At 39.3% G+C, this 27,262-nt stretch overlaps 1 protein-coding gene across 3 annotated transcripts in view; it reads right to left on the bottom strand.

The window, feature by feature from the left end:
- Nucleotides 1–27,262, bottom strand: part of KDM4C (lysine demethylase 4C) — a 400,986-nt gene that overhangs the window by 161,763 nt on the left and 211,961 nt on the right. For 2 of the 3 annotated variants that reach the window (XM_024734254.1, XM_024734252.1), the window contains exons 10-12: nt 25,245–25,483; nt 22,536–22,849; nt 18,712–18,820 (exon numbers count right to left, since the gene is read on the bottom strand). In XM_024734254.1, coding sequence (XP_024590022.1) covers nt 18,712–18,820; nt 22,536–22,849; nt 25,245–25,483 — 662 coding nt within the window. The remainder of the gene's footprint in view (nt 1–18,711; nt 18,821–22,535; nt 22,850–25,244; nt 25,484–27,262) is intronic. The other variant, XM_024734253.1, reaches the window with a different exon arrangement.

Genomic DNA, 27,262 nt, shown 5'->3' with positions numbered 1-27,262 from the left:
AGATTGAACCTGGGGCCACGGCAGTGAAAGCGCTGAGTCCTAACCACTGGACCGCGAGGGAACTCCCCCAAAGACCTAGCTTTAAATTCTAACTCTTTCCGTAAGATAGATTCTCATATGGTGATTATTCCTTTCTCACCTATTTCAGGGGTTTTTTTTCTTTTTAATATTAAAATGAAATAGTAAATGTAAAATTTCTTTTCAAATTCCAAAGTGCTAAAATTCTTTGTAAATTCTGAAGTGATTATATAATGCACATGTTATTACGTAAAATCCATCCAATTATCTTATTTTCATATGATCTGTCTGTCAATTCCATGCTGAATTTTATGAGAGGGGAAAAAGAAACGGCATTTAATCATAAGTACATGATAATGATTATTCAGATTTTAACTTAGTTTTATTTATTTTTATTTATTTATTTATTTTGCGGTACGCGGGCCTCTCACTGTTGCGGCCTCTCCCGTTGCGGAGCACAGGCTCTGGACGCGCAGGCTCAGCAGCCATGGCTCACGGGCCCAGCCACTCTGCGGCATGTGGGATCTTCCCGGACCGGGGCACGAACCCGTGTCCCCTGCATCGGCAGGCGGACTCTCAACTACTGCGCCACCAGGGAAGCCCTTAACTTAGTTTTAAAAGTCAGAAACATTGGCACATTCTTGACGGTAAGTATTTTGTCTTCCTGAAATTATCTCATCAAATTATTCACCCCTCCTCTATCTCCAAGAGCTCTTGCTTACCTTTGAACCATGGCATTGTTCAAGAATAGACTAACCTTAGCTATTGCCTTTCCCAGACTCACGATATTCATGTAAACTACAAGCCTCAAATATTCTGGGGGGCAAAGTACTTTCAGGATATCTGAATACTCTCATCATCACACAATTCCAAATGAAAATCCTCCCTTTCAGCCTCTAAACACCTTTCCTGTTTCTGGTCTCTTTTTAGTGTACCTTCTTCATCCAGTTACTTTTGAAAAAAATACTTTCTATCTTCCAATATACGGAAGAGGGAAAATGTTTTTTGCATCGTAGCTTCTAAGTGTTTTGATCATTTGGCATCACTATGCCTAGGAATTTCCTCTCCTCCTCCTCTTCAACTATAGTTAACTAATGAACCTCTAAAGTTACACTATAATCTCGTTGGTATGTATTTACTTCCCTATATGATGCATTTTGTAAGATGTCAGGCAATGAAAATAGACCACACTGTTTTAAAGATTTTTTAAATATCAAATTAGTTTTCACAACACCTTCACAAAAGAAGAGGGCAGGGGCAGATATTAAACATACAAGGAGAGGGAGGAGATATGAGGATATATGTATATGTATAGCTGATTCACTCTGTTATACAGCAGAAACTAACACACCATTGTAAAGCAATTATACTCCAATAAAGATGTTAAAAAAATAGTTAACTATTATATAATATTAAGATATCAATATATCAGTAGTTAACTAGTAATAGTCAACTAGTAATTGATTGATTAATACTGTATTGTGTATTTAAAAGTTGCTAACGGAGTGGATCTTAAAAGTGGATCTTTTTCTCACCACAAGAAAAAAATTTGTAACTGTGTGGTGATGTATGTTAACTAGACTAATTTTGGTGATCATTCCACAATATATACAAATATCAAATAAAAAAAAAACATACAAGGACATGGACATTGTAAGCATTCAATGAATACCCATGTTTTTATTACTATAATTATCTCTTTAATATACCAGCACAGCAACATTCAGAAGCTCTGGGTCTCACCCCGAGTGCCACAGTTTGCTATAGAATCAAGAGAGAATGAGGCAACAGAAAGGTCCCTTGGTGCAAATGCATCAAAGTTTGGAAAAACATTTGGGAAATGTTACCAGCATAGAACTCCCTTCTTTCCCAACTGTAATTCTCAACAAGAACAAAAGAAGAGCTAACAGTGTAACAGCAGTTCTCAAAGTAAGGTCTGTGTACTCTAGGAGACACACAACACAATTTCATGAGGTCTGTATTGTCAATTTCATAATAACATGAAGGAGCAACTATAATAAAAATTAATTAAAAAAATAAACTGAAAAAATAATAACACGAAGACGTTATTTGCCTGTGTCACACTGCTGACATCTGTAATGGTGACACAAAAGCTATGAAGGGTAAAACTGTTGGTGCCTTAGCTTGAATCAAGGCAGTGGCACCAATGCAGTCGTTATATTCTTGACTATCTCAAATTTGCAGTTGGCGGTGGGGGGCTGTTCTCTTAACAATGCCTTGATGAAGCAAAAGAAAAAAATATCAATTTTATTAAATGTGCAATAAAATGGGATGCATATGCATAAAGCACTTCTGCCGCACACTGAAGTTCAATGGTTGTCTTGGGAAAAGCACATGTGTAATTAATTGAATCGCATGTTGAATGAGCTGCCTTTTTCATGGAACACCAGTTTTACTTGAACGAATGACTAACAGACAAGCTATGGTTATTCAGACTTGGGTATCTGACAGCAATGAACGTGAACAAAGAAAGCTTTCATTTTAACAAAAAAACTACTGACAGTATTTGTTGACAATGATGAAATTCAAGCTTCTGAGTCAAAATTAGAACTTTGGAAAATTTGTATCCACTTTTGTGAGCTTGACAGCTTCCCAATAATTAAAGCTATTTCTAATGGAATTGATGGTGATAATAACAAATGTAATTTTTAAATATTATATAAAAAGACCTGTATGACACAGATCTTTGTTTACCAATGCATGACGTTACAAAATCACGCATGCATAGAAGAGCCACTCAAAGTGCAAGACAGACCGATGAATTTTTAGCTTAATAGAGAACAAAAAGTTCACTGATGGGATTTCAGATTTCATGTTGCAACTAATCTTTAAAAAACCACCATTTGTCAAGTTTTATGACTATTAAAATACTGCACCCCTTCTAACCATGTATCCCAAGTAAGCTTGACTTTCTTCAAATATACCTCAACCAGAACAACATGGCCCAGCAGACTGAATGCAGAGCAGACATGAGAATCCAATTTTCATTAAACTCAATATTAAAGAGCTCTGCAAAAAATATAAAACAATGCTGCTCTTCTCTTTATTTTTATGGTTGGGAAAACTGTTACTTTCTTATGAAAATAAATGTAACTGTTTATGCATTTATTATTGTTACTTTAGATTTTTCCATTTTAACTTTCAGCAAATAAGTACAAAACAGAAACAGACTCACAGACTTAGAGAACAAACTTACAGTTACGGAGGAGCGGGGGAGTGGGGCGGGGAGGGATAGACTGGGAGTTTGGGATTGACATGTACACACTGCTATATTTAAAATAAAATGCCTTTCCATAAAAAGTCTTTTTTAATTAAAAAAATTTTTTTAAAAAAGGACAAAAAGTAATAATTGTTTTAATAATAGAAAACATGAATAAAGATGAGAGTAATTTGGGGTTTTTAACCTAGAAAATAGAACTAATTGATGAATTCAAGAAAAGAAATGTAACTGTTTATGCATTTATGATTGTTACTTTAAATGTTTCCCTGTTTTAAATTTCAGCAAATAAGTACCATTAAGGTAAATCCACGGGAAGGAAAAGGGGGCAAAGGGGCAAGGGGGCAAATGGGGTGGGGAGAGAAGAGAAGGGAAGGGAAGGGAGTTCAAGAAAAGAAAAGAAAGGAGATGAAATGAAGCCTCTTTGGGGTCCTCAAAATGATTATGAGCATAAGCAGTCCTGAGGAAAAGACTGAGAATCACTGACTATACATGTGCCCGTTCACCCAAAAGTATTAGTATCACAGAGTCACTGTTGAACAACACAGCCCTAATAAAGCTGGTGTAGGCTGTGTTCTCACAGTCAAGCAAGAATCTCATAAACTGTTTTCCTCAATCAACGAGTAATGCTTAAGCAAAAAGAAAACAAGTCAATACTGCAAGAAGGACTTCTTTTCTCTCGTTTCTTCAAGGTCTGCAAGGTTTGCCAGCTATAGCAGGGAAAAAAAAAAATTCTATGCCGACACTTAATTATCTTTTTTCTTGGTGAGCCTCTTATCGCATGGCAGAAATCTAGATTCCTGGACTGTTGTATTTACAGAAACACAAGAGGAGACGTGTTTCCTCTGTTTAAGTGGCCTCCTATGAAGGACAGCCAGCCCCCTGACAAGCACTACTGTGGTGGGGGAATGGGGAAAACAGACATGACCCTGGATAAACGTACTGAAGTAAACCACTGAAAACACTGCTGTCATACCAGCAGCACCCTCAAATGGCTGCTCTAAAATTTTCCAATCGCCACATCACTAAAAAACAATCAGTAGAACCTACCTGCCTACAAACCAAGCACCAAGCTCCTGGATCATGCACACAGTATCCCAGAATATTAAAAATATTCTTTCTGACTTACACCTAGGAAACCAAGCTTTTGCCTCCAACTCCGAATATTTCTGGCAGAAATAAAAGCTCTTGGAGAAAGGTAGTAGAAATAGATATGCATATAGAATCCACTAAGAGTGCTCAAAAAGAAATAAAAGTTAAACCACAATATTTGATTTATACCTGTGACAGCTGGGTACTAAGAGGTCAATCACAACTTCTGCCTCTAAAATTACTTGCAGATAAAATCACAGTAAGTAGCCCCTCACAGGCAGCCTGCTTACAACTCCCCTCCATCCTTCCAATGTATTTTAAATATGTATTTATCTTATTTATTTATTTATTTTCTTTATTTTTTTGGCTGCGTCGGGTCTTAGTTGCAGCATGCAGGATCTTTCGTTGTGGCGCTCGGTCTCTTCGTTGCAGCACTCGGGCTTCTCTCTAGCTGTGGCGTGCGGGTTTTCTCTCTCTAGCTGTGGTGTGCGGGCTCCAGAGCATGTGGGCTCTGTAGTTTGCGGCACACAGGCTCTCTCACTGCAGCGCGCGAGCTCAATAGCTGTGGCGCCCGGGCTTAGTTGCCCTGCGGCATGTGGGATCTTAGTTCCCTGATCAGGGATCGAACCTGCGTCCCCTGCATTGGAAGGTAGATTCTTTACTGCTGGACCACCAGGGAGGTCCCTCCAATGTATTTTAAATACTTCTCCAACATGATCCTCCCAGCTTGCTATTTAAATCATACTCGCTATGATATTGTCACATAAAAAGAAACATTTATTTGGTCTTTTCCTGGTTTCTGGCACAGAACTTCTAAAACCCTTGGAATTTCCTGAATGATATGGGTGAGAGGAACATCATTGGTTAAAATATTAATATTTGGTCTTAGTCCCTAGTTCCCGACACAAGAGCTTCTAAGACCCTTGGAATCGTAGAACTGAAAAGTGTCTTTTGTCAGCTAATGAGACGACCAGTGGCTGGGGGCGCCTAGATAGCTTCAGGATTGGGGCTGGTCACCAGAAAGACCAAGGCATGAATACAAAGTCAATGCATGAGTAGAGGGTTAGCACTTCAGCCCCACCTCTGACGTCAGGGGAAGGGAGAGAGGTTGGAGATTGAGTCAATCACCAAATAGACAGTGATTTAATCAATCGTGTAGCCACGACGGGGCCTCCACAGAAACCCTAAATGACAGGGTTCTGGGATCGAGAGGGTAATGTACCTGCAAAGGGCATGAAAGTTCTTCACACATCTACCCCCACCTCATACCTTGCCCTGTGCATCCCTTCTTTTTGGCTGTTCCTGAGTTATAAACCAGTAAATGTAAGAAGTGTTTTCCTGACTTCCCTGAACCATTCTAGCAAATTATCAAACCTGAGGAGGGAACTGTAGGGAATCCCCAGACTTTATAGCCCAATGGTCAGGTGTAAGGACTTGAAATTGGCATCTGAAGTGGGGACAACTGGTGAGACTGGACTGAGTCCTTAACCTGCAGGGGCTGTGCTAACGCTGAGTCATTAGTGTAAGAAAGAAACTAAACTGTAGGACACCAGTTGGCTCCTGGGAAAAGTAAGCCACACCATTGCTGTCAGAAGTACCCTCGCTTGTAGGACCCGCCGTCTCCTCACGACCATAAACAATGCTGTTTCTCAAAAGATCAGTCTCAAAGGGACAACTAGAAATGTGTCCTGTCCATACATCACTATAAAGTCTGCAAGTCAGCAGTACATCCCATGCTGACCCCAGAGACTCCAGAGCAGCAACAAACATACTGCAGGGGAAAGAGTCAATCCTGAAGAGCATATGAAGAGAAGGAGGAGGAGGTCCCTAGAAAAGTGGGAGCTCAGGGAATTCAGAAAACTTTCTGGCTATGAAAAGAAAGTCAGGCTTGCTGCCATTCACTTGAGAATCTTAAGATGTTCAGAGAACCTTCTTGAGACTTCTACTTATACTAATCTAGAGGCATACCCCATTGTTTAGAGAGCAACTTTCCCCCCTCAATTAATAACACTTCCCAAGGCGTGGTGGGGGCCTCACTAAGACATGATCCCAGGGATTTTTATAGATGTACACTGTTAACTTTAATGATTAAGGGTTTATTTTTTTACTTTCTACATAAAACAATTTACACTGCTCGTCATATAAAAACATATATAAGTTTTTAAAGAGGGCAACTAGTAAACAGTGAAACTAATACTTAAAAATATTTGTTTAAGTGATCACAAGATTAAATCTATAACAAACATTATACAGTTAAAGTAATAAATTAGGAAACAAATGTTATAAAAGGCCTGACTTCCCGTGGCCTAGAACAATGGTTATTCAACTATTTTGAGGTAAGCATGGTTACAAGAGTAGAGCTCTGATCCAAACCTATTAGAATAAATTAAAACAATGATTCATTCATGTAATCTATGTGGTCTTAATGTTTGGTTATAATTCTAAACCTCAATTCCTTCATCTGCCAAATGAGTACACGAGCTACCAGCCGTACAGCTGCTATTCATTAGTAAGACAGACCTAGGGCTTCAACAGATGATGATTCTTTCCCTTCTGGGTCTCCAGCATAACCTGCAGGGTCTCCAGCAAATCTCTTCAAAGATCATCCAGAAAATTACTTAAAATGTATGCCCTGAACACTAAACTTTTAACATGACAAGACAGGCTGGAACAGAAGGAGCCAATCTAGACAGACACCCAGTTATCTCCTATATAAAAATATTTCAAGATTTATCCTTTTGGGAAAAAAAAAGGCCTTTATTCTCCCATTCAGTCAAAAACATCACTGAGTATATTTATGATAATAAAAAGATTAATAACTTTTCCAGAAGTGTTCAAAAGAATGTGCCCTTCTATGACATAAATCACAGCAAGATCCTTTTTGACACACCTCCTAGAGAAATGGAAATAAAAACAAAAATAAACAAATGGGACCTAATGAAACTTAAAAGCTTTTGCACAGCAAAGGAAAAATAAACAAGGCGGAAAGACAGCCGTGAGAATGGGAGAAAATATTTGCAAAGGAAGCAACTGACAAAGGATTAATCTCCAAAATTTACAAGCAGCTCATGTAGCTCAATATCAAAAAAACAAACAACCCAATCGAAAAACGGGCAGAAGACCTACCCAGACATTTCTCCAAAGAAGATATACAGGTTGCCCACAAACACATGAAAGGATGCTCAACATCACTAATCATTAGAGAAATGCAAATCAAAACTACAATGAGGTATCACCTCACACCAGTCAGAATGGCTATCATCAAAAAATCTACAAACAATAAATGCTGGAGAGCGTTTGGAGAAAAGGGAACGCTCTTGCACTGTTGGTGGGAATGTAAATTGATACAGCCACTATGGAGAACAGTATGGAGGTTCCTTAAAAAACGAAAACTAGAACTACCATATGACCCAGCAATCCCACTACTGGGCATATACCCTGAGAAAACCATAATTCAAAAAGAGTCATGTACCACAATGTTCATTGCAGCTCTATTTACAATAGCCAGGACATGGAAGCAACCTAAGTGTCCATCAACAGAAAAATGGATAAAGAAGACATGGCACATATATACAATGGAATATTTCTCAGCCATAAAAAGAAATGAAATTGAGTTATTTGTAGTGAGGTGGATGGACCTAGAGTCTCTCATACAGAGTGAACTAAGTCAGAAAGAGAAAAACAAATACCGTATGTTAACACATATATATGGAATCTAGAAAAAGAAAAAATGGTTCTGAAGAACCTAGAGGCAGGACAGGAATAAAGACGCAGATGTAGAGAATGGACTTGAGGATATGGGGAAGGGGAAGCTGTGACAAAGTGAGAGAGTGGCATGGACATATATACACTACCAAATGTAAGATAGATAGCTAGTGGGAAGCAGCTGCATAGCACAGGGAGATCAGCTCGGTGCTTTGTGACCACCTAGAGGGGTGGGATAGGGACGGTGGGAGGGAGATGCAAGAGGGAGGAGATATGGGGATGTATGTATATGTATAGCTGAATCACTCTGATATAAAGCAGAAACTAACACACCATTGTAAAGCAATTATACTCCAATAAAGATGTTAAAAAAGAAAAGCTGGCATATCTTTGGAAAACTAGCTGACAACATGGCACTAAAAGGAAGTTATTCTGAGAATCAAATCAAAGATAGGTGAAAGACAGCATATGAAACTCATTGTGTACTGGGCAATATGACTGATGCTGGAGATAAGAAACAAAAATCAACAGTCCCTTGCCTTCAAGGAGTTCAAAACTTCCCATGGAAGAACACTTCAGTTTCTTAAAGTATTTCATTAACAGCCTCTATATTAAAATGGCCAAAACAAGATCTCCAAGCAAAGAACAACTGGTATGTTGCACTTTACCTGCAAGAAAAAAAAAAAAAAAAATGCTCCTCTTAGCTAAGAGCCAGCTCTGGTCATCTGTGTAAAGGACAGCAGGACCCTTAGACACTTTGACCCAAGAACTAACAGAGGTGTCACTTGGCAGATCACACAAAACGGCTGCTAAGGAGACAGAGAACTTCATGCAGAGCAACCACAATGACAACTACTAGAGAAACAAGGGTGTGGACTACACGAGAGGATGTACAGAAATAAGAAGAGGACAAGGCAGCAAACGTTCATTCTGTTGATCCACATCCAAAGCCATCAGGGGTCCTTCTTGCCGTTCTTCAAACATGCCACACTAACTGCCTTCCTTTGGGGCCTTTGTACTCACTGTTTTCTCCCAAGAAGAGTCTTACCCCAGATCCTCGGCTAACTCATTTAAAGGCATCATAAAGTATGATTCCTCAAGAAAAGACCTTAACAACTATAGAAATATTTGAGTAATATTCAAATATGTTCATATATCATCACAAACCTTTTCTCCTTTGGTTTCTACTTTTTTATTAGCAAAACAAAAATCCCTACACTTTTCAATCTTGAAAATGTCTCCCCATAACAAAACAAAACCAAACATGAACAGTAAAACAATGTAGAATTTAGAGGTCCATGTGGTATGTATAAAAAAATGTCACCTCATCACTTCCCTAAAACTGGGAAACTAAGAATCAGAAAAAAGAATAAAACAATACTATATCGAATTTAAATGATGATAAAGTGAGCCACTTCCTAACCACTCACTATTTGGGAGCCTTACACATATTACTTAACAACCCTCCCAGAAGTAAAAAGTTTTTTCCTAAAATCCATGACAATGGTCCCCAAATGTCAGCCTACAAAAAACACTGCCAGCCCAGAGCTAAGTTTTCAATAGTCAGAGACAAAACAAAGAAAATGAAGACCATAAAGTAATTATAAAATTAAATTTTAAAAGCTACATTAACTTTGCAAATTGCATGCTTATTCTCGATATTCATAGTTTCACAGCCAAACAAAAGATAGAACTAAAAATGCCTAAAATGTAGTACAAAACACAGGATAATTCAATGGCCTATAGGGTAAGACATCTTTGTCTCCAGAGAGAAGGGGCTGTGTACAAGTTTAAGGAAATGTAAAGTAATACATGAAGATATATGAAAATCAAATAGCAATTTCATACATTTCAACCTAATACAATAATTAATTCTCCTAAAGAATGGAATGAACCACACAATTATAATATCAAAAGCGGTTCCTCAGATGTTTTCTACAAGACTTTAAGAGTAAAACAAGGCACACATGAATTCAAATAAATCAAAGTCTTGACTCTCATTTTACAGTCCCAATGCTTTCAGCACTTATAGACATCTGATCATAAGACTTCATGCCAACCACTTTTAAAAAAGTCTCAAGATTGATTCTGAAAACTACAGAAAACAACCGTGTAACATGAGTTAAAAAGCTAGCGCATTTTTGTCTAATTCAATCAAACCCTTACCGAGCCACTCCATAATAAGGGCAAGGTGTTTTTTATTTTTATTCCCTGTATTGCAGAAAAGGTCAATGCCCTTGGGACTCCAATGGGCTTTGCTAACAGAAAAATCAAGCTAAACTGAGAACGCCCATTTATTACAAAGCTAAGTGCTAGATAAAATATCCATTAAATCTGAGTGCCAACAACATCTAATGTTTTATGTCCACATAATGCAGGAAAACACTGGTTGTGACCTATCAACAAACATTCCAAGCCAATCTGCTTAGTAATCTGCTGAAGTTGCTGTTTTATTGCTTAAACAGACAGAAATATAACCGTGCTTATTATGAAAGTATAATATTACCTCAAGCTAATAAGAATTGATGGAACAAAGAAGAGATCATTATGTAAAAATTAATAACATTTGGAGCATGACGTGCAATGATCATAAAACAGCATTTGTTTTTCAAAACTGGCAGAGAAAAGGACTTTTTACAGAGGGGAAACACTGTTGATGAGGGATGTTCTTATACTTCACTATTTTGCTTTTCCAAGAAAGGCTAGCATGAAGCAAGAGGACTACACAGTATCCTCTCCTATTACATATATATATTAGGATTGGGGACCTTACATTTTATTTTATTTTTTTTTGGAGGCGGGGAGTATAGTTGATTTAAAATGTTGTGATAGTTTCTTCCTATTATATTTTGATAGAATTAAAGACCTTTAGAGTCTGAATGAAACTTTGGGATCACTAATCCAACAATTTCATCATACATATGATAAACCTTAGAAGGTTACATGACTTAGTTTTCCAAGGCCATACAGCCATTAACAGCCAAGGAGAGACTAGAAGGCAGATGTCAGGTTGCTAACCAAAAACAGAGTCAGGTGCCCATTACCATCTGGCAAAAATGTTTTTGGTATTAAAACAAATTTTTAATTTAATCTAATACTTAGAATAACATTTTTAAAGTTTGAATCAATAAAAGACATCACTATTATATTTGGTCAATATATCCACTTAAATCTTTGAAATAAAAATTTTTTTACAAAATGAAGATTGGCAAACCTATATCAATGCTCTTAGAAAGGAGGGAGTTACAGCATGCCAGGGGCAGGAGGGCATTAACTCACCAAAACATCTGTCTGCCAAAGATAAAGTGAAACAGCCAATTCAAAGTAATGTCCTTTTGTTTGAGGGATGATTACAAAGAGCCCAAAAGCCAGCTTTTGCACCAACAGAACTAACAGTTACCAAATGACACATGGTAAAGCTCAGAAAATACCCAGGAAATATCAGGCAATCCCAGAAGAAAACAAAAATCTCTAATAAAGTGAAAACAGTCTTGGGAAAACATGTTTAGCACCAATTTATCATTCAGTTGCATTATAACTTTTTTTTTTCTTTCTTTGCGGTACGCGGGCCTCTCACTGTTGTGGCCTCTCCCGTTGCAGAGCACAGGCTCCGGACGCACAGGCTCAGCAGCCATGGCTCACAGGCCCAGCCACCCCGCGGCATGTGGGATCTTCCCGGACCGGGGCACGAACCCGTGTCCCCTGCATCGGCAGGCGGACTCCCAACCACTGCGCCACCAGGGAAGCCCTCAATTGCATTATAAACACGAATGTTTCCACAAAATGAGTGTGAAACAGAGAAAAACATTGAGGAATTAATCAGATTTTGTCAGATGTGATTTCCTGAGATTTTCCTTGCTTAAATGTACTTAAATGTACACATTTTATTCTTCAAAATAACTGAAAATGTAGCTTAAATAGGTTACATAATGGCCAAACTCCAAGAATAATCTCTAATTAATGTAGCAATTTCCACCTCTTCCATCTCTATATTTAAATATTTAATCTATTACTAAATGAATTATAATATTAATATAGACAGACTGTCCAAAAAATAAATTGCTGTAACACTGCCTGAAATACACTTTTAATGTAACCCTCAAGGCATGCAGACATTACAGAGATAGGATCAGGATCTAAGCTGTCTTTAATTTCAAAGAGATCCTTAACAGCTCATTATAGTACTGCACTTGCTGAACTGATGATTTAGAAAGAGTTCTCCAGACAGTTCAGATTAAAGAAAATCAGAGCCATAACCAGCGCTTTAATCTGAATCTTGTCAATATTCAAACGTGTAGGTGGCGTCACCTCTGCACTTGGGTAAACAGTACAGATGGGTAATGGCATCTTTCAATTTTTCCGTATAAAATTATAGAGTTACAAGCAAAAATTTGGTCCCAGGGTGATGAGCTCAACACACCACCACATTATTTCAGGGTATTTGAAATGTCAAAAATCCATTCGTGAACCTGTAGGTTAGGAGCCCTAATTACTCAAAACCAAGGCTCACATATTACACAAAAGGAAACTGAGGCCAGAGAGAAGGTTTGCCAGAAGTCGAAAAACTTGTAAGGGACGAAGGCCAGGACTTCAGTCAGCGTCTATTGTCTTTTAGTCAACTAAACTCCTATTCAGGTGGGTTCAAAAGATTTTGCAATTGCTTCTGCTAGATGCCCTGGAGGCACTTTTACTTTAAATTTCTGATTGGAATAAGAGGCATAAATGTGACGGCAGCCCTAAGGTTAAGAATTGTTAGGGTGACTTTCTCTTATCCTATCCTCTTTCCCCACCCAAGCTGAGACCCAGCAGGGGGACCTCTTGGCCTCTGCCTGGGCCTATGGTCCATTTAGGTCTTTAGTTTTTCCCTAGCACACCCTTAACTAAGGGCTTAGGCTTTCAGGAGTCCCGCTTTATGAGTCTGGGGGATCCTATGAGGTCTTAGCTCTGATTTCCCAGCCCCCACCCTAGTCCCGGCATATTTCCTCCAAACAGCACGACATTCACTCTCTCCCACCCACCTGAATGTCATCTCGCCGTGAATCCCCTCTGGATTTCCCTCATTACTCGAGAGCTCAGCTATCACCCTATTCCTGCTCCTCATGTCACAACACAGACAACAAACATTCATTATGTGCCAGACACTGTTCTGAGTGTCTTACACATAGTCTTTTAACCCTCCTAAGAGCTCCATGTGGCAGAGGCTGCTACAATCTTCACTTGGTAAGCACAGAGCCAAAGCATGGAGGGTCATGCAGCTAATGGAGCACTGCAGCTGGCTGACCATGATCACAGACATGGAGAAATAAGACCCTTTATGTTACTTTTGCCTCTCCATGCATGTATAAAGGTTGATTGTTTTATTCATCAATCATTTTTCTGATTCTTTTGTAACTGGAGGATTATCTGGTAATCCAGTACATCACATCCATACTCTGTCTCTCTAAAATATTTTTTTGCCCAAATATAAGAGAAATGTATTTATTACAAAAAGTTTGAAAAGTCATCAGCAAAGAAAAGAGAACTAAAATCACCTGATAACAATCTTGTACATTTTCTTATAAACTTTCAACTTAACTTTCTAAGTCTCCAGCAAAACTCCACAGACAGCATTAGTATGTCAACTCAAATTGACACCAACAACCACGGGAATCACTGAGTAGAGTATCACTGCGTCAGCCACTGCCACGTTCATGAGGTCTCCTGTGTGTTTGCAGGGATTCTCCTTTACAGTTGCTTTAGAAACAACATTAAGCTTATCACTTCACCAAGGGGGTTATGTGCACAGTTAAGTACAAAAGCAGTGAAGATACCGTAAGTCAATAGTAGGAAAAGTTGGAAAATTTATACCGGAAACAAATGCAGTTAAAAAAAAAAATTTTAGGTGGGAAACAAACACATACATGACACCTGAAACACTGTAAATCAACTATACTTCAATTTTAAAAAACGCACATATGTGTGCAGGAGAAGTTAAAGACCAAACAATGAACCATAAAGGGCAAGGCAGGGGGATGGATAAAATGCATGTTCAGAATATGGATGTCAATGTACAATGTCTATTAGCCTAAGGTCAGTTCAGGAAAAGTCCTGAGTTTGTGTCAGCACAAACTGCTGCTAATGAAAACTAGTCAGAAAAAGCATACATTAGTGAGAAATTTTTGAATACGAATGCCTTCAAACTGGGAAGGAAATACACATACACACGCACATGCGTGCGTGCATACACGCGTGCACACACACACACACACACACACACACACACTCCTACATACACACCCAGGTGCTAGCTAAGCAACTATCCCGATCGTTACTCTGGGGGCCCTCAGGTCTCCAAAGCACTGGCCACATCTGCAACACGTCAGCTTCATATTAACTTTGAGTAGCTAGGATCTGGCACAGTAGAAAGAGGATTCCAACACATTCAGGATACAAAACTGAGTTAGGTGACATATTATATCTACAGCTAATTAAAACCATATGTTCTTCTATACACGTATATACAGAGAGAATACTTCCTGGACAAGAATTTTGGTTTTCCTTTTAATATGACAGCATACGTTATATCAAAGTATTTCACGGGCTTCCCTAGTGGCGCAGTGGTTTAGAGTCTGCCTGCCGATGCAGGGGACACGGGTTCGTGCCCCGGTCCGGGAAGATCCCACATGCCGCGGAGCGGTTAGGCCCGTGAGCCACATGGCCGCTGAGCCTGTGCGTCCGGAGCCTGTGATCCGCAACAGGAGAGGCCACAACAGTGAGAGGCCCGCGTACCGCCAAAAAAAAAAAAAAAAAAAAGTATTTCATTATCTTTTTTAATGGCTAATTTCAAGGTTATTAATCACTAAGGACTTCCTGCTTTTGGATCCACAGGTGAGTTAAACCACAGACTGACCTTGGACTTGGAGTGGGGAGACAAAAGGAGTGAGAGCGAGGAGACAGACACAGAGAAAAATACTGAAGCACAGCGTAAGATGACGAGTGATATGCTAGAGCTAAGTATAGATGGAATAGGACAGTAGAGGAGAAGTAAGAGGAAGGACGGGTAAATGGTGAGAAGTAGGTGAGAGTCCCAAGATGGAAAGGTGCATCACAGGGAAAGCATGAAAGCATAAAGCAGCAGACATACTCAGGAGAAAAAACAAACAACTGTCTGAATGGATGGAAAGGATTCACGTTGGGTAGTTGAGGGAAATGAAGCTGCAGAGAGAAGCTGGTACTGGATCATGAACAGCCTTAAAGTCACTTATCCTCAATCGAATCTGTAATATTAAGGGAAATATGTGAGAGCCTTTGGGCAGACATCTTCGGCAACCAAAGAAAAAGAATTACTGGGCTTCCCTGGTGGTGCAGTGGTTGAGAGTCCGCCTGCCGATGCAGGGGACATGGGTTCGTGCCCCGGTCCGGGAAGATCCCACATGCCGCGGAGCGGCTGGGCCCATGAGCCATGGCTGCTGAGTCTGCGCGTCCGGAGCCTGTGCTCCGCGACGGGAGAGGCCACAACAGTGAGAGGCCCGCGTACCGCAAAAAAAAAAAGAATTACTATGGCGGATTTCTGAGCTTCCTGCCCGGCCAGGGTCCATTCTCTCACACTCAGGGCCTTCTGAGGCCAGCAAGATGTTATTCTCAGAGCCTCCCTGTCTCACCCGTGCTGCATACACACCCCCTTCCCTATAGACACTCAACCACAAAGCTCTGAAATCGGAGAAGGGGAACATGCTGTTATAGTGACACATCACAAGAGGAGAATGGATACATATCCAGAATGTTTCAAAACACCCAAGCACTTCTCTTTCAAGTCTGTTTCAATTCAACATTGTATAATTAGCTTCAAAAACAGAAAAATATACAGAATATTAATCCATGCTTCAGGATCACCTTGATCAGGCAGTGCAGCTGCCTGACTTAAGGGGAAAGGGAACTGAAAAACACTTCAGTTAAAAGAAAACCAGAGACAGATTAGTAATTTCTTTTAAACTACAAATAATGAATATGCAGGGACTTCCCTGTTGGTGCAGTGGTTAAGAATCCCCCTGCCAATTCAGGGGACACAGGTTCGAGCCCTGGTCTGGGAAGATCCTACATGCCGTGGAGCAACTGAGCCCGTGTGCCACAACTACTGAGCCCACATGCCACAACTACTGAAGCCTGTGTTCCTAGAGCCCGTGCTCCACAACAAGAGAAGCCATTGCAATGAGAAGCCCCTGCTCACCGCAACTAGAGAAAACCCACATGCAGCAATGAAGACCCAACACAGCCAAAAATAAATAAATTTATAATAATAATATGTAGTATACATTTGAGAGAGTTTTTCATCCTCCTAAAAAGAATGAATTAGATATTAGTTTTTATGTAAAAATGCTATATACTCTGAAACATCAATTCATTTCTTAGGTATCTCCCCACTCTGCTCCACCACTGTAGACCCTCGTGTTTTTCTGCTAAGTATGGAAAATCTTCCAGGAAAGAACAGGCTAAGAGTCAGGAAATCCTTGCTGATCCTGTAATTACTGGATCTGCCACCAATTAGAATAATCTCTACAGTTTCTGGCCATTTGAGTATCAAAGAGCCACTGCACTGTCCTTTGAGAAGAGCAGCTTACAGGTAACTCTTATCTCCTACATAAGCTCCCAGAGGTGCTGGATCAATATCTTTCCCCTCTGCTGCTTTTCTGTTAGGGAGTCAAATGCCAGCTTGAATAGAGAAACGCTCATTCACCAACAAGGGACACTGCTGTTTAGAGATGCAATTTCTCAGATGCTCCAATCTAGTCATGCTCCTGTCTGGCATACACACTTACTTCTATAAGACGAGTGCAAAAGGAGCCCAGTAGTTATGGTAGGAAATTCCCCAAAGACGCTAGATTTGGAGTTGTGTGCTCCCAATGAGCACTAATCCCACTCTTCGTCACTTTCTAATAATGATGTCTAATAATGACATAATTATAATCATAATAATGATGATTTTCATTCACTTTTAGATGTACAAGACACAGAGGGAGAAGGCTGAGGTAAAAACATTCAATGCCCAATAAATAAGTAATTTGCTCCAGGACATGGAATATTATCCACTCTCTGTTTGGAAGTCTGTAAAAATCTTTAGCCATCACTGTAATTCTCTGATGTTTCCTTTCAATTCTCAAAAATCCCCAGAGGACCGCAGCAGTCCTTAATATATTAAAATAGAGGGCAAGACTGCTGCAAAAGCTACAATCATCAGTGTTTCAGCAAGATATTTAACCTCAGACTTTGGAGATGTCTTCGTTAAACCAATCCATTTAGAAATTTGGCAAGCTATACTGATCGAAATCAGAACTTCTCTCCATGGAGAAACTCTGGGCCAATTTACGATGATTCACATGGAAATAAACTTCCTAGGAAGATAATGACATAGGAGAAGGCAGTTTTCCTTATGTGTTAGGATAGCCCATTCCCTTCCAAGAAGCTATGCTGTCAGGGGCTATGATGGGGAAGGGTAATGAAAATCCATAAGTAATGTAAATTAAGTATTAATTACTTTATACAGAACAGTCCTTTATCTTGGCACTAAGGGGAAAACGGTTTGTGCTGCATATGATAAAGTTGGAGAAAGAAAAATTGAACATGATGATATATGGAAATAAAGGCAAATATGTTTCATTACTTTTATTACTCAAGGCAGAATTCTACCTTGAATTGGCATTACAGAGACTGCTACTATCATTATCTGATCCCTACACTGAGGATCTTTTTTTCTAACTAAACATGCGGCATAAAAGAAGACAGTGAATAAAAGTTCAAAAAAATCTGCTAAAGATGTGTACTCTGATAAACTGGATTTAAACTAAATGGAAGTCTGAACCCAAGATTCAAGTTATTCCATTGACAGCATCCTCACAGACTTGATTAACAATTTCCACCTCAGTGGAATGAGAACACCTCAAAGAAGGGCTTTTTACAGAAAACCTGCTTGAACTGATCCTTTTAGAGATGGAAATAAAATAGACCCTTATGATGCTATGAGACACTTGCAAGGAAGAAACAGCTGGTCAGAGGTATGATTGAAGACACCAAAAATCATTTTTGGAAAAAGAGAGGTAAAAGGGGCAACTAGGTAAGACAAACAGACAAATGTTACATCTAGGAATAGTAACTGGTTGTAAATAAAACTACTTCACACCAAGCCACATCAGTAAAATCTAGTTAATGAGAAAGGCTGTTTCATGACACACCAGGTGTAACAGGATATAGAAGTACGGCATCTAGTTTCGTACTCAGATGGTGTTAATAAATTGAAAGGATTCAAGTTAAAAACAAAGGCAATGCAAAGAAACACAAAGCATGTTATTTCCATAATTTGATACCCTGAGAAAAATGATTGTCAGCTCCTTCTGGAGGGTCTCAAGGCAAATGTCAGAAATGACCAATTTACCCCATCATATAAAAAAAGGAAGACTTTAACATGGCTAGATTATGTGAAGCAAGGATGTATCCCTAAAATATAAATTCCAAACAAATTATGTATTACTTATGGTCTCCTTATGGTGTATATATTTGCCACTTGGTGAGATTTCTTCTCTACCAGGCCATTTTTTAGAAAAGTTTGTTACAACAAACTGACAGAATAAATTCTGAGTATTATACAGTCTATACGGAATAAATACTGGAAAACAACACAAGCTCACCTTCATCACTCGTTGCCTGCTGTTTCACCAGAGTCATTGGGGATCTTGCTGGAGGCTTACTAAGTGGATGGCGCCAACTTTTAGCAGTTTTGGTTTCTCCTTCTATTCTCTGGTTACAGAACACAAATAGGGGAGAAACAGCCACCGTTAAAAACTTGTTTTAAAACAAAAAACTACGGTTATGATGATTTACAACAAGTTAATTATTAAGAACTCTTATTCACCTGCTGAGGAATTAACACTTCGTTAATGAAATTTAAACCTACAAGTCAAAAGAAATAGGAACCCATTCTATTAATAATTTTATTGACAAGGAAGTCAGTTAACTATTCTTCCACTTCATATTAAAATGCTATCTGGAGGGACTTCCCTGGTGGCACAGTGGGTAAGAATCGGCCTGCCAGTGCAGGGGACACAGGTTCGAGCCCTGGTCCGGGAAGATCTCACATGCCACAGAGCAACTAAGCCCGTGAGCCACGACTACTGAGCCTGCATGCTGCAACTACTGAAGCTCACGTGCCTAGAGCCTGTGCTCTGCAGCAAGAGAAGCCACAGCAGTGAGAAGCCCATGCACCACAACGAAGAGTAGCCCTCACTCACCACAACGCAGCAATGAGAGAAAGTCCGCACGCAGCAATGAAGACCCAACACAGCCAAAAACTAAATACAAATTAAAAAAAAAAAAAAAAAAAACACTATCTGGGGACTTCCCTGGTTGTGCAGTGGGTAAGACTCTACACTCCCAATGCAGGGGGCCCAGGCTCAATCCCTGGTTGGGGAACTGGATCCCGCATGCTGCAACTAAGGAGTCCTCATGCCACAATGAAGATCCCGCATGCTGCAACTAAGGAGTCCTCATGCCACAATGAAGATCCCGCATGCTGCAACTAAAACAGGTACAGCCGAAATAGATACCTAAATATTAAAAAAAAAAACAAACACTATCTGTAGTGCAGGGTACGCTTCTCAAACCTACAATAAACTCAGCAGTTAGCTAGTTTTCAAAAGTTCTTTAAAACTAATTTAAATTTAGGATTATATATTCATAACAAAATAGGACCATGGCATTTGGTCATGTGTGACTATGTGGCAGATTATTTTGCTTTCTATCCTCACACAGGAGGAAATACTGCCAAGGTGAGCCTGTACTCTTCCTTCCATTCAAAAATGAATTGCCACTTCTCTGAGGATCAAACAGGAAATCAAAAGTTGTTGCTGTTGTTTAATATGGCACATTACTGTCATCTTGAAACCACTTAAATTTTACGTAAAATCTTCTGTCCTGAGCTGCCCAGACTACATTTTCCTTTCAAAGGTAAAGGAAAAAGTCCTGTGCATCCTGACATCTTCCAGGCAGAAACTACTTACAAGCTTTCTTGCCCATGCAGCAACCCCCCAAAAAAGGCAAAGGTGTGGTTAGAGAAAGAGTTCGAAACTAGTGGGTTTGCATCAACATTTGACTGCAAAAGAAAGGAGTCTCAGGAATTTCCCAGTAAGCTGAAGAAGCAGAGCCCAGAAGGAGAGAAACTATGCTGACATCTGACACCAAAACAGAATTATGAGAAAATGTGTGAGAGCATTCTAATCAAAGCTGGGATCACAAAGTATAATACAGGGTGAGGTTTACCTGTAGTTTATAACAGCTAAAAATTAATGTGAGGAATTATAACTTGGTCAACAATAACAAATATTTACTAAACCCTTACTACATGCCACACTGTTCTAAGAGTGAGCTACAGAAGGTCCCTGCTTCCAAAGAGTGCAATATAGATTGGGGGTGGGGGTGGGGGAGCAGAGACAAAAAACAAGTAGAAAATAAATATTTATGAAGTATTATTAAGCAATAGTAATAAAACAATAAAGCATGACAAAGAATGGAAAGAGATGGGGAGAAGGCTATTTTATATGGGGTCATCAGAGAAGCCCTTTCTGACAAGAAGACATTTGAGTGGAGCCTTGAGTGCAATGAGGGAGCGGTACATTTAGCTCTCTAGGGGAGGAGTATTTTGGACAGCAGGAATAGCAGGTAAGGTTTGAACACATTTGGTTTATTCCAGGAAAAGCACGGAGTCCAGTTACAGATAGACAGACGCTGTTTAAAAAATAACTCAATGTTTCTTGAGAAGGTTGACTAAAGCTGACTGCTACCAGCATACACGTAGCATTACGCTCAATACTAAGAAACACTGGTCACACTACACAAAAATGAAATGGCTCTGTATTACTTAGAAGGACTGTCTGACACCATGGTATGAGAAAAGAATACCACACAGCCGTTTCTGATGAGAGCAAACCAAGTCCCTCAGCCCTCAACAGCAGCACTTGCTTTCCTAGGCAGTCAGGCTTTGTTCAGAGAAATGACAAAGATGAAGGTTAACAACACTGAGAATCCAACTGCCTCCACTGAAAGCAAGGAAACAGAAAACTTACTTTCCGTTCCATTCTAGTTTAAAGAAGCTGACCAAATATAAACAGGCATGTGACTTATTCACCATTCTAGAATCCCAATATCTATCCAGCTACAATCGCTATGTGAAATTAAGTTGTAAATTTTATTTACTGGTATGTGAATACTATTTTCAAATTGCTCAGCAACCTTTTCAAATAAATTAGATCACATTTTTCTATTTTTCAGATACTTCTGAGAAATATTTTATAGTTCAGTAGGACAATCATGCATAAAAATGATAAAAGTTATTGGGTGAAATTAGGAAATCATCTATATTTTATTGGACATTTTAAAATTACTTATAAACAGAGTATTCCAAGTTGATGTCTTTATTTACTCTCCCTTGCTACTAAAGCTCCAAAAGGCCTGTGATGAGTTGAAATGACCAGGAGCAGTCCGGAAGTGGGTCTGTTCAGTGGCCGGCACAATTTATCAGCTCCAACATTTGAGGCTTCCCTTATTCATCCACTTGAACTCCTTTCTCAAGTTGTGCAGGTCAAAAGAGGTTACCAAATTATGACAATCACTACAGGTAGTCGTAGCTTGGCTGATACACTCACAATCTTAAAGTTACAGTGAAAGTTTACGCTGAGAGCATATGATATTAACATCGTACAAGAACATATGAGAAACAGGGAGGCCCTATGCAAAGGGTTAGAATGGGGAGGCTGGAAATCAAGAGGGATCTTGAGTTTTCCAAGAGGCAAAGGCCTGGTTCCCGCGGTGGGCAGGATCAGAAGGGTCAGCCTGGTCCTAGATTCAGAGTCCATGAGGAAAGAGTCAGGGAAAAGTATGACCAGATGAGCCTTAATCTTAAAATAGAGGCTGTGGGAAGCCTGCAACCCAGAGGTATTAAGCATTGGCAGAAGGAGGCCAGAGCCCTGCAGCTGAAATTATTTCCAGCTACTATTGGAGGTGACAGAACCACTCTGTATCTTGACTGCATCAATGTCAGTATCATGGTGATATTCTACTATAGTTTTCCAAGAAGACACTATTGGAAAAAAAAAAAAAAAAAAAAAGAAGACACTATTGGGGCAAAATGGATACATAAGACCTTGTTATACTATTTCTTACCACTGCATGTAAATCTACAATTATCTCAAAATAAAGAGTTTAGTGTTAGAAAAAATTTTTAAGTAAGAAAATTAAGCTCCAATACGTGGCCAAAAGTTCCATGTTCTCTGAATTATTACCATGTGAGCCAGACCTCACAGAAGGCTTACCTCCCGGTCATTGAAAGAAATATGATTAAGACCCATAAATGTGAAATGTTATTTCTGCCCTAAAGCAAGATTTGGATGCACAGCATTCTGTTTGCAGAAAGTGCCTTGACAACATAATAAATATGGTAAAAATTGACACTGCCACATACACTGGGGACTTTGAAGCCATTTCTCTCTCCACTGGGGACCTCTGGGACTTCCCCAGGTTCAAGGCCTACCCCATGGCTCTCCACATCACTCTCTTCTCCCTCTGTCAAAGCACTGTTACTCTCCACCACAGAGGAGCACGACTCAGGTGACTTTGGCCATGGAAGCTTGGGTGGCTCTGATTCCTTAGACATAACATGGCCACTAGACATGGAATCGTCAGCATCACTGGGATTTGAAGGTGGAATTGTGGCACAGGTTTGGTCAGCCTCAGTTTTGATTTTCTCTGCCACAGATGTGCTTAGGCAGACGTTTCCTGAGGAGTAAAACAAAAGACTGTTAATAAATCTTACATTATGTTATTGCTGAGAACTGTTGAACTATTCTCAACTAAATTTCTACCATCAAACTTTCCCTCTAAATTTCCACTGAAGACCTGAGTGGGAAAGGTCACCAAAGCACCATGCAGCCTTCATAATTGTTAAGATGGCAAAATAATATACTTACTGACAAAATAAGGGATTTAAAAAGAGGTTCCACTGCAGACCAATGTCAAAAGCCAGGGCAATAACAATAATTACCCAAGCAATAGTAAGTTGAGATCTTTCTAAAAATAAGAATTTAATTCCAATATATGCTACTGACGAAACATTCCAGCTCAGAGGATGTATCTCAAGAACACAGGTAGGGACTTCCCTGGTGGCGCAGTGGTTAAGAATCCGCCTGCTGATGCAGGGGACACGGGTTCGAGCCCTGGTCTGGGAAGATCCCACATGCCATGGAGCAACTAAGCCTGTGAGCCACAACTGCTGAGCCTGCGCTCTAGAGCCCACAAGCCACAACTACTGAAGCCTGCATGCCTAGAGCCCGTGGCTCCACAAGAAGAGAAGCCACCGCAATGAGAAGCCCGTGCACCGCAACAAAGAGTAGCCCCCGCTCGCCGCAACTAGATAAAACCCATGCGCAGCAACGAAGACCCAACGCAGCCAAAAATAAATTTATATTAAAAAAGAAAAACCACATGTAAAACTGTGAGGTCGAATAAAAATTATTTCCTACACTAATCCTGCATCATACAATGACAGCATATGAAAGGAGAAAAATATCACATGCACTTCTCTCCTACAGCCATCTCTATTCGCCCTCCTCCCTTCCTTACACATACACGCACACGTGCACACACACAAGCATCATTTCACCTATCACATAGTAGCTCGGATGCTGCACCTAGCCAAGTCCTCTATTAAATGCTCTGCCAGGTCTCAAAACCTGGAAGTCCAAACGCAAGAGACCAGGCAGTGACACAAATAATAAACCTGGGTACCCTTAGCTTAAACTACCCAGTAATTTGTAAAGTAGTTAATTTAACCTGGTGTGATTAAAAACAACAACAACAACAAAAAACTACGGCGAGAGACTATAAAGAAATATCCGTATGCACCGCGTAACTGTCTCTGTACTGCTTGCTATTCCCTTCCCTACCTTCTTTACTTTCTATTTTCCATGTGTTCATCACAAGTCAATTCAGATACCACCTACTCCAAGAAACCCTGCCAGTCCAGCCTCCTGTCTATTTCAGGTCTTTCCTTGGTATTCCAGGAATACCCTATGCCATCGCTACTAGTGGCACTCAGCACACTAGATAGGAATTATATATTTATTTGTCTAGCTCTCCAATTAAATATAAACTCAGTGAAAAAAAAATGTCTATGATTTAAACTCTATTAACATAGGTATTTCAAGAGCAAAAGGTAGTAAGAATAGAGAAGCAGCCAAGGATCCGATTAACTAGGGCAATGATCAGGACTTTTTCTTTTACTCTGAGTGCAATAAGAGCAAGAAGATGGGAGGGACAAAACAAACCACGTCTTTTAAATGGATCACTATGACTGCCACATGGAGAACTGACTAGTAGGGGTGACTAGAGTGGACACAGGCAAGACAAGAAGGAAGTAATTTCTGCAGCAGTCCAGACAAGAGATAACGTGCCTTGAACAAAGAGGAAGCAAGGGGGTGGCTGGATTGGGGAGAGTCCCACAGTTGAAGGATACAGTAGATGAGGGGTATGAGAGAGCGACAGGAATTACCAACAAGCTCGATTAGGAAAAGGACAAAATCTCCAACAACTATTAAAGAAGCAAAGCATTAAAACAGTTTCAGAGAAATATGCCATAAAAGCAGGGAAAAGCAAAGCAGTTGAGATTTACAGATGACGGCTTTGGTGCAGAGAAACAGCCAGGGGACTATATACACATTTCACAGGACTGAATGATGTTTGCTGTTCTTCTGTAAAACCTTAATCTTTATTTTCTTCCTAAAATTAAGTCGAAGCTCAGAATCTGCAAAGAATTATCTATAATTGGTTTTCTCTATTCCATGTGAATTCAAGAGAAGCTTTCCAAAAAATGTATTGTATATTATAAATTGAGTTGCACTGAAAATAAATTTTTTTCATTTTAGAATCCTCTTTTTTATTAAATGAAATAGGCACTGCTGGCTGCTTGTCTCAAAATTCCATTACCCGTAGCAGTGGTGCTTCTGATTTTCATAACACTCCCTTGGCCTTTTGATTGAGTTACCACATAGTTTTAGATAGCTTATTGGTTAAGCTACGTGGAAAAGTAACATATCTGCCCTTGTAAACACAGATTTAAGGCAGATCAACAATCACCTATTACTAATATGTGAAACATAATCAGCTAGTTTCTCACCTGCGAATCTGATATTATCTGATAAATTGTGATCCAGCTGCATCCTGCTAGCAGAGGCCTCTTCCTCTGAAGGTGCTTCTGTGTTTGTTAGTTTCACTGCTTCTTCTGGCTTTTCACTGTCCTTGAGCTCATCTGGGTCTGGGTCAGGAGTGGGGCCCTCTGCCCCATCAACTGCAGCTAACACTTCCTCATCTTCCTCATTCTTAGGCCTCTTAGAGTGAGAACCAGTGCACTGGAAGCTTTTAACAAAAGAAGCTATAGTCAGAACACAATATTTCCAATGGACAGGAAAAAACATATACCCAAATATTATTTTCACTTAATGAAAAAAGAGAAGAGAAAACTGATTGGTTTTTAATCACATTATACAAAGATAATCTTCACGAGGAATAGATCAAATTGAAATGTTCAGCACAGTTTTAATAACAATTTACTAAAAATTAAAACAACTCTAAATTGTTAAACATTATTGATTATTAAATATTATTGATTATTAAACATTATTGGAAAATCACTTAAAATTTTATAACAATATTAAAGCTCAAAATAAAAATAAAGTGAAAAATGATGACATAAGAATAAAAGCAAATATTATTTAGATAATGAAGAAAGCAAAAGGAAATGAGGAGATTCCATAAAGCTGTTGTTAAAATTTGAGTAGATTATTTACATTCCAAGGTGAACTGGTGGCTATATTTCCCTGAGTTTCGTACAATTCTGAAATATGCATGAAAAGCATTAAGGTTAAATGCCAATTATCATTAGCTAAAGGAATTAAGAGAGGAGGAAGGCAAACCATATGTATTTAACATCTTACATCAATGTATTATTTATTTTCAGAGTGGACGCCATTTTTAAAGTTTTCCTCTTCTAGTATTTTCCAGCAAGTCACTTGATAGCTTTGTTGCAGATGCCTTTTGTATATGACACATTTCCAACACTTTCATTTAAGAAGAATTACAACTCAAATCAAAACGACATGTACTTCAGAGTACACACACACACAAGAAAACACATTAGTGTTTTTCTATAGGAAGTCACAGATAAGATAAAGGGGGTAGCCAGGGATAACCTATGTAAATTAGCTTTGGCTGCTGCTGGAAGTAACAGTATTGTATCATCATCACTTTATTGAGAACCCATGCAGTGGCCTATGTGGAATACCTCTACATTATGAATAGCACCGTACACTTCCAATAAGATGGCTGACATCTCTTTGAGATTTCAGTGAATCATTCCCTTCATTAGATTTTCCTAGATATAGCATATTACTTAAGGGAGATCAGCAAACTCGATGATCAAACCACAAAGGTGAGCATAATAAACAAGCCCCTTAACATTAGGCTTTCTAACTGGGTGAGCGAAGACCACTGATTATTTTAACCTACTGAAAGGCACTTCGAATCTGTTCAATGTAATAGATCTATATTCAGTGTCAACCCACAAGGACCACTGTGGTTAGTAACTAAGAGACCAGATCATACACCTAATTAGAGTACTGTGTTTTCTGTCCATTAAAGAACAATTCTCAAGATGTGCTCTTGGCTACTGAACTCAAGACTAACTACTGCTTCTTTCCACAGTGAACCTTTTTGGCAATGCGGATTCGCACATTTACAAAACACAGTGACTCTCTAAATCGGTGTTTCCCAAACTCTTCTGAATGCAACCCACAGTAAGTTATACATTTCAGATGATGACACAATACACACATACACACATGCTCACACATGTCATGAATTAATACTTACCCTTACCTCATGGGAAGAACTACAATGCATTTTATTCTCTTTTACTTCCTAATTTTAAAATGTTGTTCCTAACCTATTAAATTGATTTGAAAACTAAAAGTTTAAAAATTACTGCTGTAGACTATAGGGTGAACTAAGAACACCTGGGTTTTAATTCTGCTACTAACTAATTCTGTGCGTCAAGAATATCTCTTACAAAATGCTGGTTTGACTCCATGTTCTTAAGGTTCCTCCACTCACTAGCATTCTAAAATTTCAGAAAATAAA

This window comes from Neophocaena asiaeorientalis, unplaced genomic scaffold, assembly GCF_003031525.2.
Source record: "Neophocaena asiaeorientalis asiaeorientalis breed wild unplaced genomic scaffold, Neophocaena_asiaeorientalis_V1.1 scaffold256, whole genome shotgun sequence".
NCBI classification, from domain to species: domain Eukaryota; kingdom Metazoa; phylum Chordata; class Mammalia; order Artiodactyla; family Phocoenidae; genus Neophocaena; species Neophocaena asiaeorientalis.
Note: the sequence above shows the minus strand (reverse complement) of the source record. Positions and strands in the feature narration are given on the sequence as shown.